Raw genomic sequence first — 14,691 nt, forward strand, 5'->3', positions numbered from 1 at the left:
ACTGCTTGATAGCAGTACCAGTGTACATAGCTCTGTCATAAGAAGAAAACACTTTGTGCTGGGCAAACACACATTCTGACAAAATGCATGAAATACTCACAGGATGGAGGCATATGTTCCACTGAGTCACGTTCATGCTGTCATTAGAAAATGTCTCTAAGCAGAGTTGGGTTTAAGGGGTTAAGAAGGAAATGGAAACTTGGCACAGGGAGATACATAATATTGGCATCACATCAACAATATAAATGCACTCGTCTTAGCAAATGCAGGTTTTGCAGATTTCAGTTTGCAAATTGTGATGGCAGATGGCTGAAACCTGCCCCCGTACAAATCCCATGCCTGAAATGGCACTGCCTACGTTTAAATGTCCTGAGGAAAGAGACTTGCATTTCTAAAGATCTGAGTAATGTCTATTACCACATACTGGGATGGCTGTTACAGAGGGTACAGGACACTTGAAACAACAGCAAAGTATCTCACCACTGTCACATAGCCAATAAACCTTTATTTAAACGTGGAAGGAAAATACGTTTACAAGAAAAAAGATCTAGGGAGGTATATTGCTCCCCTGAAATTCAGAGAAGCCCCACAGGCTCTCTGTCAGCGTGTCAGTGCTTGAGTGAAAGGATGAGCAGGTTCTTTAAATCACAGGCTAAAGTCAATATCAGCATAAATTGTAGAGCAGTTTCATCTCCATGTTGCCTCCCGATTGATACAATCTGTGTATGAGGAGTAATCCAAATACTGGATTGCACATATTTGGCAGGTCTTGCACCCCTCTTCACAGACAATGGTTTTGTCATAACTCACAATGAAGTTACTGTAATATTGCTCAAACAGCGTGCTGTGTGGCACAGACAACTGCTTGGCCATTTCATACAGGCTTTCTGGCTTCAAGTCTTCAACACCGTAAGCTTTGGTCAGAATATATTCTAATTTCCAGTTTGATTCATTTTTCTTGTTGGCATCTCTGAGGTCCAAGTAAAACTGCCAAAGATCCTACAGTTAAAAAAAAAAGAGAGAGAAAGAAAAAGTAGGCACAGCTGTATTGCTTTCTTCCCTGCTTCATTAAGTCTCTAGAGTGATATATTGATTAGGAAGCTGTCACTCCTCGTTATTCACAACTGAATAAAAGGTCATGTCCCACCCCAAGAGCTGGGCTTACACCCAAAGCTGGTACTGGCAGAGCAGTAATGGTGGGGGGATGGAGAGAAGAATAAAAAGGAGCCACAAAGGGCAGCAGTGGCAGTGTTAGAGGTCTTCCTGCCCGAACGATAAACCAAAATCCACTGTGCCCATGTCTGCTTTAGGAGTGGGGCAAAAGGGTGAGAACCAGAAGTTTTTTTTCTGTGGGCACTGCTTGAGGGACAGAATAGACAGAAAAGAACAGCTAAGGGAGAACTTAAGGGAAAGGGAGAGATGGAAATGCAGGAGTGAAACCTGCACAGGAAAGGAGCAGCCTGTATTAGCATAGGTCTCCAGGGAGAAACCCCAGTGCCAGTCAAGCTGTGGGATGCACTGTCACTGAACTCAGGGAAGTCAAGATTTTACTGTGAATTACAGAGAATAGCCAAATCATTCAGAGCCAAAGTAATTACACAGGATTCATTTTATATCCAAAAACATGAGACTACAAGTCAAAGTATTTTACTTTTCTTTCCTTCTAAATTTATCTAGAATTTCCTATAAAAAGCATTAACTGTATAGGAGAGTGCATGACTACAGAAAACATCACATGGTCAAGAGTAGTTTTTTTTCATCTGCTCTTCCACATCCTTTAAAAGCTTTCATGGACTGCATCCCAATGCTCAAGCTATCACCAGCAAACACTGGTATGTAAAAAAGCCCAGGATTTAAGTGAACCTTCTTCACCGTTGCAGAGCTCCCTGCAAATAGTTTTAGGATTCTGACCAGAAAATTTCTGCCTGTCTTTGATTCTATGTCATAAGAATCTTCCATAGAGAACAGGAAGTACTGGGTAGTACTGCAGGCACAGACAGACTGACCAAGTCCCTTTCCTTTTCCCAGGAAGAAAAATAAAAAGTACCAAAGTTCCACCAACAGCCATAATAACACAAAGGCTGACATCTCAGTGTAACTTTTAATAACATTATATTTAGATGTCTTAAACTATGCTTTAAAATCTTTACTTACCAGCAAGTTATAATCAAGAACATCATATTGATAAAATCTAACACCAGGGTTATTGGACTCCATTTGCCATATACTCTTCACTGGGGTTACAGCGGGTGCCACAAACAAAGAATTTACTGGCTTTCCTGCAGGAAGAGGGAAGGTGAAGAAACAGTTTCCTTTCAATCATTTCTTTCTCAAACAAATGTATATGTAGAGAACGAACACAGCAAGAACCAGAGTGACTGGCTTAAGTACATTAACATTTTTTTTCCCCCAGAATAGCTCTATCACTGTGAACTCCTTCTATACTTCCACTGGATAGAACTAAATCTGTGTAAAATACCTCAGTACACATTCTAGTGTGTACCAGTTAAGACTGTCTATAGTACAGGCTTCCCACCAAATTCAACTACCTGTGCAAAATGGTCTTGCTTATATGTAAGATCTCTGTATTTTGCCTATTTCTACTCAAGAAATACTAAAAACTTGCTGTCTCAATGCTATATTTTACATACTGTTTTCAGTATTTTTTTTCTTTATGTGTTTATGATGTTATTAGAAACACCAGGATATCATCACCTGAATCTGACTTCAGTCATTCAGACTAGCAGTACGTGAACACCATTCTTTACAGCAACTGAAACATGAGGATGCACACCAGTTTTAATGAGACATAATATGCAGGTAAGTATATTGTGAGGTTCTCTGTGAACCATAAAACCCTAACTATTCCTTTATCTGACAACATCACAGCTGTGAAATTGTAAGGTCAGTCTCTACATGTAAGCAGAAGCTTTGGAAGCTTGGAAATGAGCAGATTTTCCAGAGAAGATAAAACTGAGCTCTGTGTCTCAGTACACTGATGTTGTCTACAGTATTACAGTTATCTTGAATTCTCTAGAATTCAGTTGAGAGGAAAATGGCATGAATAGAAAACAGCCTAAAATTGTACAGATAAACACAAACTGTACTCAGATACATGCAATTTCAGTTTTTAAATTTTGTCAAAAGATGCAAAATTATTAAAGTAACGTGGAAGCAATTACTTGCACATGCAAACTGTAATAACAAGGCACCAAGACCAATCTGTCCTCAGTGAAAGTTGCAGTAGAGGTGATGATTCATGCACAAATGAGACGAACAAAAATACACAGGTATAAAACTGCCTTGAATGCCATTAAAAAAACCCAAACAAATAAACAAAAAGCTTGTTCTTTCACTAGGACTGGATTCCTTTTTACTGAAGATTAATTTCATGGTAACGCCATGTAAAAAAGTGAATTATTTAGAATACTGTTACCGCAGACAGCATTTTTAGCATTGTTTTTATGAGTTCTCATAAAGCAGTTAGAGCCAATTAATATTTGGACATTTTACATAAACCAAAACAATGGACCTCTTACTGTTCTACGGTGCAAACACAAATGTTTAACCAGTTACTTGTTAGAAATTCTCTGTTAAAGATGTTAGAGTGCTCCATACAGCCATGGCCATACTTAAACTAAAGGATTATAAAGCAGTATTTTCAGACCTGGGTGCTTTTCTTGAAGGCAAATTAGCTGATCTAAGAGATGCAACAAGCAGAGATTTTCTTTCCCCTGCCTCCTGCTTACCCTTATCTTAATTAACTTTGAAACAGCAGGGAACTCAGCAGAGAGGCACGGTAATGATCCAGGGAACACAAGAACATAGAGCACATCTAGTCGGCCTGAGAACATTCCCTCTGACACATTACACAATAGCAACTGGCTAGTATAATTTGCCCATGTCACTGTAAGAGTGGAAAGACTAGAAATTCTTCTCTAGGCATATGCATTCATTAAAATAAAAAATAAATGAAAAAAAAAAGGAAGCTTGGAGAATCTCTTCTGACTTCAACAAAAAAAAGACAGTCTGCCTTGCAAGGTTCTCTTTAGGTAAAAAAGAATGGCAGTGTGTAAGGCTTGAATTCTTTAGACAAATAGCAGTATTTCCCTATTTCCTTATTCAATTATTTATAGCAGAGGGTAACTAGTAAGAACATGCAATAAAGCATTAATTTGCTTTTAATCGAGAAGGAAAAAATGAAGGATTCAACAAGCATCATTACCTTCTTCATCCAGGAGGACCATGATACTATCTCTATGTGTATGTCCAAAAAACTGCCCTGCAATTACACTACTGTAATTGCGAAAAATCTTTACCAGTCTCTCATTGTGATACTCCCTGATAGCTGTTGTATTCCGTGCATAGGGCAAGTATCCTATTGGCACATGTCCTATTATATATACCTAAGGAATTAGATACAGAAAGCATAATTAGCACCTTCATTTGAAATTTACTGTTTCAGCTGTAACTTAAAAATGGTTACCACAATTTCAAAATAATGGTATCTTAGAAATGTCATTCTGAAAGTTATAAGTCATGACAGTTTTGCTACACAAAGTACAAACAGTAAGAATGCTTAAATTAATAATGAGAAAAAAATAGGTATTTTTATATATATAACTCAGTATATTCTTGGGAAAGAAAGTTTTCATAAATCTACATGTGATTTTGGGCCAAAAGAAAACTTCATCAATTATTTCAAATGAAAAAAAAATTTACTAGGGCAACACTTATGATTTGTCATCTCAAGAGGACAGTAAGAAAAAATTATGCTACAGTACTACAGAGCCTGCATGGTCAGAGAGTCACCAAAAACATGGAAGAACTAATTAAAACCTCTGTCTGAGGCTGAGACTTGGTTGCAAAAGCACAAACTAACTAATATGCTGCAGGGTTTTATGAGGAAGGGAAAGCTTTCCTCTCTCCCGACTGTAATATAATAATATTATTAAATTTACAACACCATAGCAAAATGTAAAAGTTTCAAATTAGACACTTTTTCTGGTCAGATGATTATCCAAGCCCTACACTAATCAACCAAACACAAGCCAACAATTTATAACCTCACTTCAAAACCCAAGTATTATAGGACAATTTATTATAACACTCAAATCATAGCAATTGCTGCAGCCTGGCTAAGTTTTGTGGTTGACAAACTCCTTTCTAATTTCTAATACTTGCAATCACATAAAAATATAAATGAAATATGCCTGCTTTTGTCTCAGGCCTAGGGTGCATATTTTAAAACTAAAGGTTATGAGTAAAAGGAGTCAGAAACAAAAATGAAAGTATTAAGTATTCTCATCCTTGCTTCTACGGTATTTTACATAGTAGGAAAGAAAATGTATTTTACTACATAATCTGAGAAATTCCATTCAACTATTTTATTAATTGTTGTGGTATAATGTGCATATTCAAGGAAGAATTATTTAAAAAATGAAATTCTGATGTTGCAGTATCTGTGGCAGCATTAATATTCTTTTAGAATCATGTTTCCGTTTTCATTGTCTCTGCTTCTTACTACTTTTTTTTTTTTCCTTTTCAAATTTTAAACAAATAATGCTGATGGGCTCTGTTCACAGCCCCTACCTTTTCCTTTCTTTGTAAAGAGGTTTCTAGTATTCCCTCCAGCCAGGCAAACTGATCAGCTGGGTCAGTGATATTCACAGTTACACTATTGGGGCTGTAATATAAATTTGTGTTCAGACTGATTATCCTGAGTGGTTGAGAGCTATCACTGGATTCAAACAGCTGCGTGTAGAAGCCACCTGTGAAAATAAGACCAAAACCATTTGAAAAACAAAATGCTTTTAAGCCAACTTAGGAATGGAAGTACAATGGAAGTACACTGAAAAAATATTCAGCCTTACTCTAACAAAATAGAATACGGCATGTTTATTCAAGCCATGCATCACCTTATCACAACAGAACATCTTAAGAATCTCTTTTCAGCAACATTTTAGTTGCTATGAATTCTTGCATGTAATTGCTTTTGTGTTTACTTGACGGTTTTCAGATGCAGCTATCCAACTGACACAGAAGAAGTGCCTTGTAATATTTCTTCCCCATTAAGAGATAGAGTAATTGTTAAAATGTCCAAATTTCTTGAAATTCTGAAAACTTACAGGTTCGTCCAGGAAGAACTGTTTGAGTTCAGTAGCCTTGTTACTTTGAAAATCATTTAACTTCAGACTGGAATATGATGAAAAGTAAAGATCATGTTTTGTCAATCCAAGCTCCTGAAACTCTCCATGGTATACAAAGCTTCTTCAATAGGTGCAACTTCATAGTGCATGGACTTCAGTGGAGCTATGGCAACAGAGCTATAATATACTTCAACTTAAGGTCTACCACTTTGAGGTTTTCTTCCTATTAGAATTTCTACTTCCACTCTTACCCAAAGTTCCTTCTCATTCAGGACACAAAACAACAAATTAAAACTTCCAAATTGCTAAGGTTTGAGTGAATTGGAAGTTGGGTTGAACTTTTCAGTACTTTGCTAAAAAGAAGAATCATAATTAGGTATCAATATTCTACTAGTTCAGTAAATTGGATGCAAATATGATGCAATTAACAGTATCATCACCAAGACTACACGCTATCCTAACTAGAACAAATATGTGCCTGTTCAGTATGCTCTGAAATACACATAGTAACGAAACAGAAACATTTTATCACTTTTTTACAACCAAATTTAGGTCTTCTTGTGCATCTTAGGCCTTTACCTAAAAAGCACTATGAGGGTCCTGGTACAAAGCCAATAGTACTGTACATGTTACAAGAAGCAGTAATTATTGCATCAGAAAAGAATAAATGTACTCTGAAGATAAGCACTGCTATTCAAAAAGACAAATATTTCTTCCAGGAGAAGCATTACAGATAATCCATTGTAGTGATTCATCTTTTAAGACTTAGCTAAACAACTGGAACAAACTTAGAGAAATATTAGTTCTCTAAGCCCTAGCTTTAAAATGCATTACTGGCATATTTTACCTTTTCTGAAGGTATTGATTGCTTCATCTGTTAGCCAAGGATTCCAGAAATCTGCTACAGCATTGTAAACTTCACTGGTAGTTACAGGAAGCTGATCCTGTGCGAGAGCAGAACCTGCCTAAGTCTTAGCATTCAGATACAGACACAAAAAACCACCAGAGGACAACAACAACAAAAACATCACTAAATTATCCCTTAACATGGAAGTATATCCAGCCACGACCAAGAAGAACTCAAGAAAAGAAAAAAAATTCTGAACATACACTATGGCTTATCAGGAACAAATGCCTGAACTTAGAACTAACTGTATGGCTTTATTAATGCATTGATGAACTAATGCCAGAAATATTTCGACCCTTAGGAGCACAGCAGAGTGGAAAACCATACATTATGCAAAATTAATAGATATATAAATTGAAGATTCAAAGTCTAAAAATAAAGTCTCTTGGGGGAAAAGCTTGAATATAGGCTTCTTTTACAGAAGGTGAGTTTTTCAAGCAATTTGCGGTTCATGGGAGTTTCCCAAAACTCCACTATAGCCCTTACAAACATTCTGGTTCAATTCACAAATATTTCCATGATATCCTACAGTTTTACTAACAAAACATTTAAAATGTAAAAGTGTTGTCAATGTTTTCTCCCACTGGCTCCAACTGGGACTGTAGCACTCTTCAGTATGAGCCAAGTGTCAGTCTGGTAAGAGCCATGCAGCCTTCTAACCCTAACGAAGATTCCAGCAGGTCCTTGCGTTTCCTAAAATACCCGCTTGGATTTGTGGATCCAGAAGAAAAAAAACAAAGGTCGAAAAATAGGAACAGTATTACAGTGCATGTTTTCTTAAACATAAAATTTGACCTTTCTAAGATCTTTGAAACTAAACCAATGTTATTAGAGGCTTAAGCACCAAGTCTCTGTCTGGGAATAGTGCAATCAGAATTCTGTTCAGACTTTTGTTGCTTGCAGTGCACTGATACCAGTTATTAAGAGAGCTTTGAGCCGTAACAGTTCAGCCAGAGCTAACAAGCACTAATAGACATAGTTAAAGCCTGATCTCAGATAAGAGGTCATGTTACTGACTGAAGGCAGTTTGGACTCAGGCAAGCCCATGCTCTGTGAACTTGTGGATTAGAAAGCAGTTTGAGAATTTGGTTTAAGCAGGGACAAGGAGTGAGACTATGCAGAAAGACTGATGTCACAACATAAAATCTGAAAGGTATCCCAATGCTTGATTAACCTGAGTAGTATTTTTAGTAGGCTCTGCAAGAAAAATCAGCCAAAACCATTAAATTGTTAAGATGGACAGGTCAGAACACAATAAGCAGCAATAAAATTCTTTGGTGCATGGTGAGCTCACAGCTTTCACACTTGCTCTGGAACAGCCTACAGTGTGTGGCTTGCTCCACATCACTTCCAGTCAACGGGACATTTGCCAAGCATGTCCACATGAAAAACAAAATGTCATCAACAGCCAAGAAAAAAACCCAAAACATCAACCTGAAATGAACCCATAGTGGGGAATTTCTGATCCCATGGTCTTTCTCAAGCAGTAACATAAGGTTATGTGAGTTCTCCACATCGGTAAAGCCTGCCATTTCAAAGCAAAGTATCACAGATACCTGTGTGGTTTGTGCAGAGAGAACTAAAACTGTTATTCCAATCAGCAACCTGCTTCAAAATACTATTTGCTACACCCCTGCCCCTCCACCTCCCTCCCCCAGCCATCTTTTTCCTATCTTCAGATTTAATTTCACAAATGAAACTCCTATGTATTGAAAAAGTCACTACACTCTTTGTCTACAAGGTTAATGAATGCAGTTATTTCTTCTATACCAAAGGAGACTGCTAAATGACTATTCTCTGTTAAGACTTTTTAAAAGGCAAAACAAAACAAAGTGCTGGGTGAGACTTCAGTTGGAAGTGTTACTTATCAAAATACTTTACCAGTGTTTCTGGTGAATATGACAAGCTGAAGCTCTACCACCAGAGTAAGAATGCAAGAGACTGAAGTCCCAGCTTGGTTTGTGCGCTCACACTTCCAAGACATGTTTAGCTCTTGTTTCTCACATTTCCCTTTCCCCTCTCTGAGCACCTCCTTTACTCCCTGATTTGGGAATCACTCCAGCAATGACACCAGCAATGATACAGTCACCTACTACACCATGATATACCCTGATAGGCCTAATGAATAACACAGAAAGCTGGAATAAAAGTCCTTGGGGGTAGAAGTGGGAGCACTAAATTCCATTTCAAACAAAATATTTTCATTGGCCTCCTCCACATCCCTTACAATCCTCTCAGATCCAATGACAGAACCTGCTTCTGAGTCCTGAGTGCTGTCAGGTCAACCCACAATATGCTTTAAAGGACACGTGAAGCAACTGTTTACTTTTGAGCTATGCCAAAAACAATATTTGGAGAACACTCAGAGTAAAAAAAGCACTGTCCTCAGCTGCAATAACCCACATATCCAGTGAATCATCAATGCAAGTATTTCTAAGTGTCCAATAAGGAAAGAAAAAACCCGTATTTTTAATAGTAGTGGCAAAACTATAGGAACATTACAAAAATTCTGCAATTTGTCTGATAAAAAAACATCCAGTGATGTCAGCAAACAGATTTCCAGTATGCCTTTCAATAGGCCTTGAATCTTACCACAGGTTCACAGATCCATTAAGGTCATTTCTGCTAGATTAAGTTACTGTAGACACATGAGTGACTTACACAGCAAGAAAAAATAAGTGTGTATTAACTATGATAAGACCTGGTCGTTCTAAGCCACGAGCACTATATTTGCATGACCTCAGGCAATGTAGATTTTACCTGGCATTAGCATTTGTTTGGGTAAATTAACATACACACACAGAGATGTACTTTCTGTTCCTGAATGGAACTATTTATAATTTAAATGCTAATTGGAGGACTGCGGAATACTGCTTCCAGAAGAATACACAAATTTAACTCTTCTTTTTCACACCTGCTTTCTGAGAGGTTAGGAACACAATATGATACATAAACAAATTTCTAACTTGTTTTACCTGTGGCCAGTAGTCATGATTGCCCAAGGCAGGGAAAACCTGAAGATCTGGAAAGAAATTACGAATTGTAGAAGTCATGTTGCCAATAATGCTAATGACCAACTTTGTTGAGAGTTCTTTTACAGGAACATGAGGAGGACTATCTCTGGAAAAGGAAAAGGTTTTATTAACAAAGGTTTATTAGCAACGTAAGGAAAGGCAAAAAATTCTGCAAACACATCTACGTTCTAGCATGTAATAGTACTATAGGACTCTAATGAAAATCATCAGATTGCCTGAAAGGGTGCCTGCAAAGGCGTTAAAAACCAAAGTTAACTAATGTTTATCCTATGATTCACATTTATCATTAAGAAAGATTTCTTAGAAATTAAATTCATTCAACTCCATCATTTTGAGCTACTGTTCATTTTGGGTTATGTATCTTCCATCATCTGCACAACTTGCTAAGTTATTTTCCCCCTTTCGACAACACCTTGTTGAAAAGGAAGTACAATAAGGCAAATGACATAAATTAATCACTTGTCTTTACGTACTCATATTTCTTAACACGCTTCCCCCAATAAAATTAAGTGACGTGACATAACATATATAAACTTTACAGCAAAAAAAAAAGACCTTGTCACTGATAAACAACTAGTTCTCACACTCAAAGATACTAATCTCTGTGATAAATTATCCATTGATTCATACCATAAAAAATGATGTGATGGTAGAATGCAGAATTTTGCTATGGCAGAAGGGTAAATTAATGCCATCTTTTATGAATACCTAGAAAGTAACAGGGTATGGTACTATCGAGCTACACATATGCCTCCCTTTCACACTTCTTTCTCCAGTCCCACTGCTAAGGCACACAAAGCACCACAGATAACACCTGTGTGAGAGAGAGAGAGTAGTATTATGCCCATTTTCTAATAAGGAAGATTGGCACAGAAAAGGAAAACGTTTTACTCAACAGGCAACTGCACACATTCAAAACACTGCAATAAGGGACTATGAAACCACACTTTCTTCTTAAGCACATGTAGCTCCGAGCGATAATGGAGAGAGAGACAGGATCTACAACACAGTTACCCTCCCACTGTGAGACCTTGATCTAGAATTCATATGGGCACTGAACATAAATGGTAACTTTATACACTTAAAAAATACATAAGCTGTATTATTGATTCTAGTTACCTCTTACCAAATAATTAATGGATATCTTCTAAAAATAGATACACTTTAGATTTAGTGACCCTGACATCTACAAAATCCAGAACCTTCCATAACAATTCATTCCAGTCAGTTATTCCTCTGAAGTTTCTTTTTGCTTTTTCCACTTCCCACCCTCCACATAATTTCTAACACCGCAAACTAATACAGTCATGTGGTAAATGTTCAGTGAATAGTCCAACAATATCAAGAAGTTATTGGAGAGATCAAAATCTGTTCCTGAAAACAGCCTTATATTCTCACTCAGTCTTCCACTTATTAGCAATTCAGACAACTAAAGGGACTATTTAAAAGTAGTGTGAGATAGTACACTCATATTTGTTGGTGCAAATATAAATGTGTGAATTACTGCACTACAGGTTTATCCAGCTGTTAAAAACTTGAACTGCAGAGCGACTTGAGCACTTACCCTGTCCAAATCATGAATGAAACCTCCTGCTTTGAACCCTTCATGAATTCAAAGGCTGACAAAATAAGCTGATATGGCGAATCACACAAAAAGTCTCCAAAAGGACCTGGGTTGGATGCATTGGCTCCTTTGGAAGAAGAGCAAACTTTGGTGCGATCAGGGGTAATGTGGTATGTCGGATCTAAATGTAGATCAGATATATGCCAGAACTGCCCTGTTTTCAGAAAACAAAGATTAAAGAAAATATATTATTTGCATTTGAACATGGGTAATGCCAAGTTTGCTCCAGTTTGTCTACTGCTATTCCTCTTTCAAGTTTTGAAAGGAAGAATAAATTTAACAAACTGTTGGTGTGGGTGAGTTCTGCATTCTTGTCAAAGAGTCCTTCACATAGTCTGCTCAGAAGCATGGAAAACAGAAGAAGCATAGGCTTAAGTTATGCAGCAGAAACAAAAGTGGAGATTGGTAGGGACTGGAAAATCAGCTCCTTTTCACTAATAGCAATCTGGAAACTGGAAAGCAGAGGAGGCAATAGAAGGACTTCTTCACTCCAGCTGAAAAGAGAGGGAGTTGCATATTAATTATTTTTCCAGACCTTCCCTAGCTAGAAGCTACTACAAAAGATCACAGTACATAAAGAAAGACAAGAAACAGCATGTGTGCAAAAAATCTCAAAGCTTTTCATCTCACCAGCAGCCACAGTAACAGAGACTGGGCTTCTCACCGGAGAGAGGTGTGTCAGCCTTACTCACTACTTTCCAGGTTGACACATTCTCAGTTCCTGCTACTTAGCACTGCACAGAAAAAGGAGCTGAGAACTGTAATGTGGTGAACAAGACAAATTAAGCTTTATTAGACTACCAGCTTTCAAGCTTCATGCAAAAGAAGGTAATTTCTTTCTGTCAGTTTCAAAGTACTTGGGAAAGGCACACATATATCTGGGGGAGTGATTGGGAAACCAGGACCGATAAATTGATTTTCCCAAGGTCACATGCTCATGCAAAGCAAGCAGCACGCGACTCGACTCCATGGAGTTTTATTTCAGGAAGCAAAGGCCAACAGCGCTCTTCAAAACCTGCAGAACTGTGCTCCTACCAACAGCCGACAGAGAAACGCCTGGACGCTGCTGTTTGTTTGGTCTGAGGCACGTGCGAGTCACAAGGGATGAAAATCCTGTGGAAGGCCGTTTCGGAGCCCTCACCGGTGTACACCATCACTCCACTGATCACGCCAGGCAGAGCACGTGTGTGTTTGCTGACAGCACAGGAACCAAACTTCATGTTTGCAGTGCGTGCCTCAGGACACCACGCCAAAGGCAGGGCAGCGCTCACCTTAGCTGCCACCGTCCGGAGTGCCAGCCTGGCTAACTAAATATAAACCCCATTTAACCCCCCATACCTGAATAGCGATATATTTGCTTATCTACAAGTCACATTAAGTTGAAGCCAGCTGGGTCAGGAATGGCACTGCAGCAGTTTACGGGCGGGCAACAGCGAGAAAAGGAGGGAACGACGCAAGAAGGGAGCACTCAACCCTGGCCTCCCCGCCACCGGCAGCACGGAGGGGCGGGCGGCAACCTCCAGCCGGGCCTCCCTTAGCCGGGGAGGCACCGCGCTGCCCCTCACCCCGCACCCTTCCTGAGCGGGCGGTCTCAACCTGCCGCCACCCTGCGCGGGGCCGGCTCCGCTCAAGCTGCGGTCCCCGGCGGACTCACCCACGGCGGAGCGGTGCCGCCGACCGGCCGGTACCGCCTCCAGCACGGAGCAGAGCAGCGCCAGGCTGAGGGCCAAGCGGGCGGCGCGTCTCCCCCACAGCTCCATGTCGGCCCTGTTGGGAGCGCCCTGCCCGCCGACGGCCGCACATGTGACCGGCCCAGCGCGGAGAAAAGGGGTGAGCCCGGAACGGCTTGTGAAAGCTTGCGCGCTCCCCTGCCTCTCCGGGGCAGCCGGAAGCCGCCGCTGCGCCCCGCCTGTATCGGTGCTTGAGGGGGGGGCAGTTGCTGTGGCCTTGGCCAGATGTGCCGGGAATCGGGGTGACCTTCAGGAGGTGCCACCCCCGGCGAAGCACTGGGACCTTGAGCCCCTCGTAGAAGCTAGCCTAGCCGCGGGCAGGGCTGCGTTCACGGCACCGGCAGATCTGAGATGGGCGCGAAGCTTCCTTTGGGAGCCCCTTCCCCGTTCGGCCTGTGGTGCTCAGCGGGCCTGTTCCTTCGGGCCCTGGGGTTCCAGCAAGGGGTTATGGCTCTCCAAAGCGGCTGGGACCTGTGGCTGAAAATTCTTCCCGCCTCCCGAGCCAGCTGTGGCCCTGGCGGTGCGAAACTGACTGCAGTGTGAGCCCCGGGGCACAGCTGCCCCGAGCAGGTCTGGGGCATATTTAGGAAGGAGCGTTTCTGACCTGAAGTATACCTGTAATAATGGATCCTGGTTACTTAATATGCTTTAAAATGTAAACGGCTGCTGAAATGATCAAGTACACCTTTAATACCTCTTAAGGAAAACGCTGAGGTGTATTGTGAATACGGGTTTCCATTGTTAAGGCTTCATGGTAGCAGAGTGGCTGTTCATTGCTGAAGTCAGAGTAGTTTCCAGAGAGGAAGAGTACGCGGTGTCAGTTTTATGAGCAGACCACGATAGTGACATCATGGATCCCATGGCTGCCTTCAAACATCCTACTGCTCACTGTTCTGTTCTGACCAGCTTTCCAGGGCTGGAAGTCCTGTGTATTTGCATTTTCCTCACTTTTCCACTCCTCTGAGCAATGCTGTAGGCACTTCGCAAGCACCACTTCTCCACTTACTGTTCCCTTATTTAATTTGATGTTAGTATTGTTTATCTTTAGAGTAGCAAAATACTTCCCCAAGAAACTTTAGGATGGCTTCATGTGACTTACAGAACATATATATGTAGAGAAAAGTAGCCTTTGTTTAAAAGTAACTGAAATGTAAAATAGTTACTATTCAGTTTTTATTAATAAACCAAGTCTTAACAGTGTCTGTGTATTCCTTTCCTCATATTTACTATATTTTTTTATTCATGA

General features: G+C 40.0%; 1 protein-coding gene across 2 annotated transcripts; it reads right to left on the minus strand.

Moving 5' to 3' along the window:
• Positions 1–626: 626 nt before the first annotated feature.
• Positions 627–13,626, minus strand: SMPDL3A (sphingomyelin phosphodiesterase acid like 3A). Of its 2 annotated transcripts, none has more exons than XM_061460003.1 (8): positions 13,370–13,626; positions 11,656–11,869; positions 10,032–10,176; positions 6,997–7,093; positions 5,593–5,771; positions 4,226–4,406; positions 2,155–2,279; positions 627–999 (listed from the first exon to the last, which is right to left on the minus strand). In XM_061460003.1, the coding sequence occupies exons 1-8, from the start codon at positions 13,473–13,475 to the stop codon at positions 688–690; spliced, it is 1,359 nt and encodes a 452-aa protein (XP_061315987.1). In that variant the 5' UTR covers positions 13,476–13,626; the 3' UTR covers positions 627–687. The 2 variants fall into 2 exon arrangements, with proteins under 2 accessions (XP_061315987.1, XP_061315988.1); XM_061460004.1 differs by lacking the exon at positions 13,370–13,626 and adding an exon at positions 10,722–10,905 and having other exon boundaries at positions 11,656–11,793.
• Between the last annotated feature and the right edge of the window lie 1,065 nt (positions 13,627–14,691).

Source organism: Pezoporus flaviventris, unplaced genomic scaffold (genome assembly GCF_033815535.1).
Source record: "Pezoporus flaviventris isolate CSIRO_AGI_PZ_B2104156 unplaced genomic scaffold, CSIRO_AGI_Pfla_v1 ptg000031l, whole genome shotgun sequence".
NCBI lineage: Eukaryota > Metazoa > Chordata > Aves > Psittaciformes > Psittacidae > Pezoporus > Pezoporus flaviventris.

Bases quoted from the DNA above. Each gene is read 5' to 3' on its own strand.
- SMPDL3A (XM_061460003.1), bottom strand. From the start codon at position 13,475: ATGGAGCTGTGGGGGAGACGCGCCGCCCGCTTGGCCCTCAGCCTGGCG. The intron at 4,407-5,592 runs GTAGGGGCTGTG...CTAATTCCTTAG, and splicing joins CTTTACAAAGAAAGGAAAAG to GTATATATAATAGGACATGT. The intron at 2,280-4,225 runs GTAATGATGCTT...CTCTTCCTGCAG, and splicing joins GGTCCTCCTGGATGAAGAAG to GAAAGCCAGTAAATTCTTTG.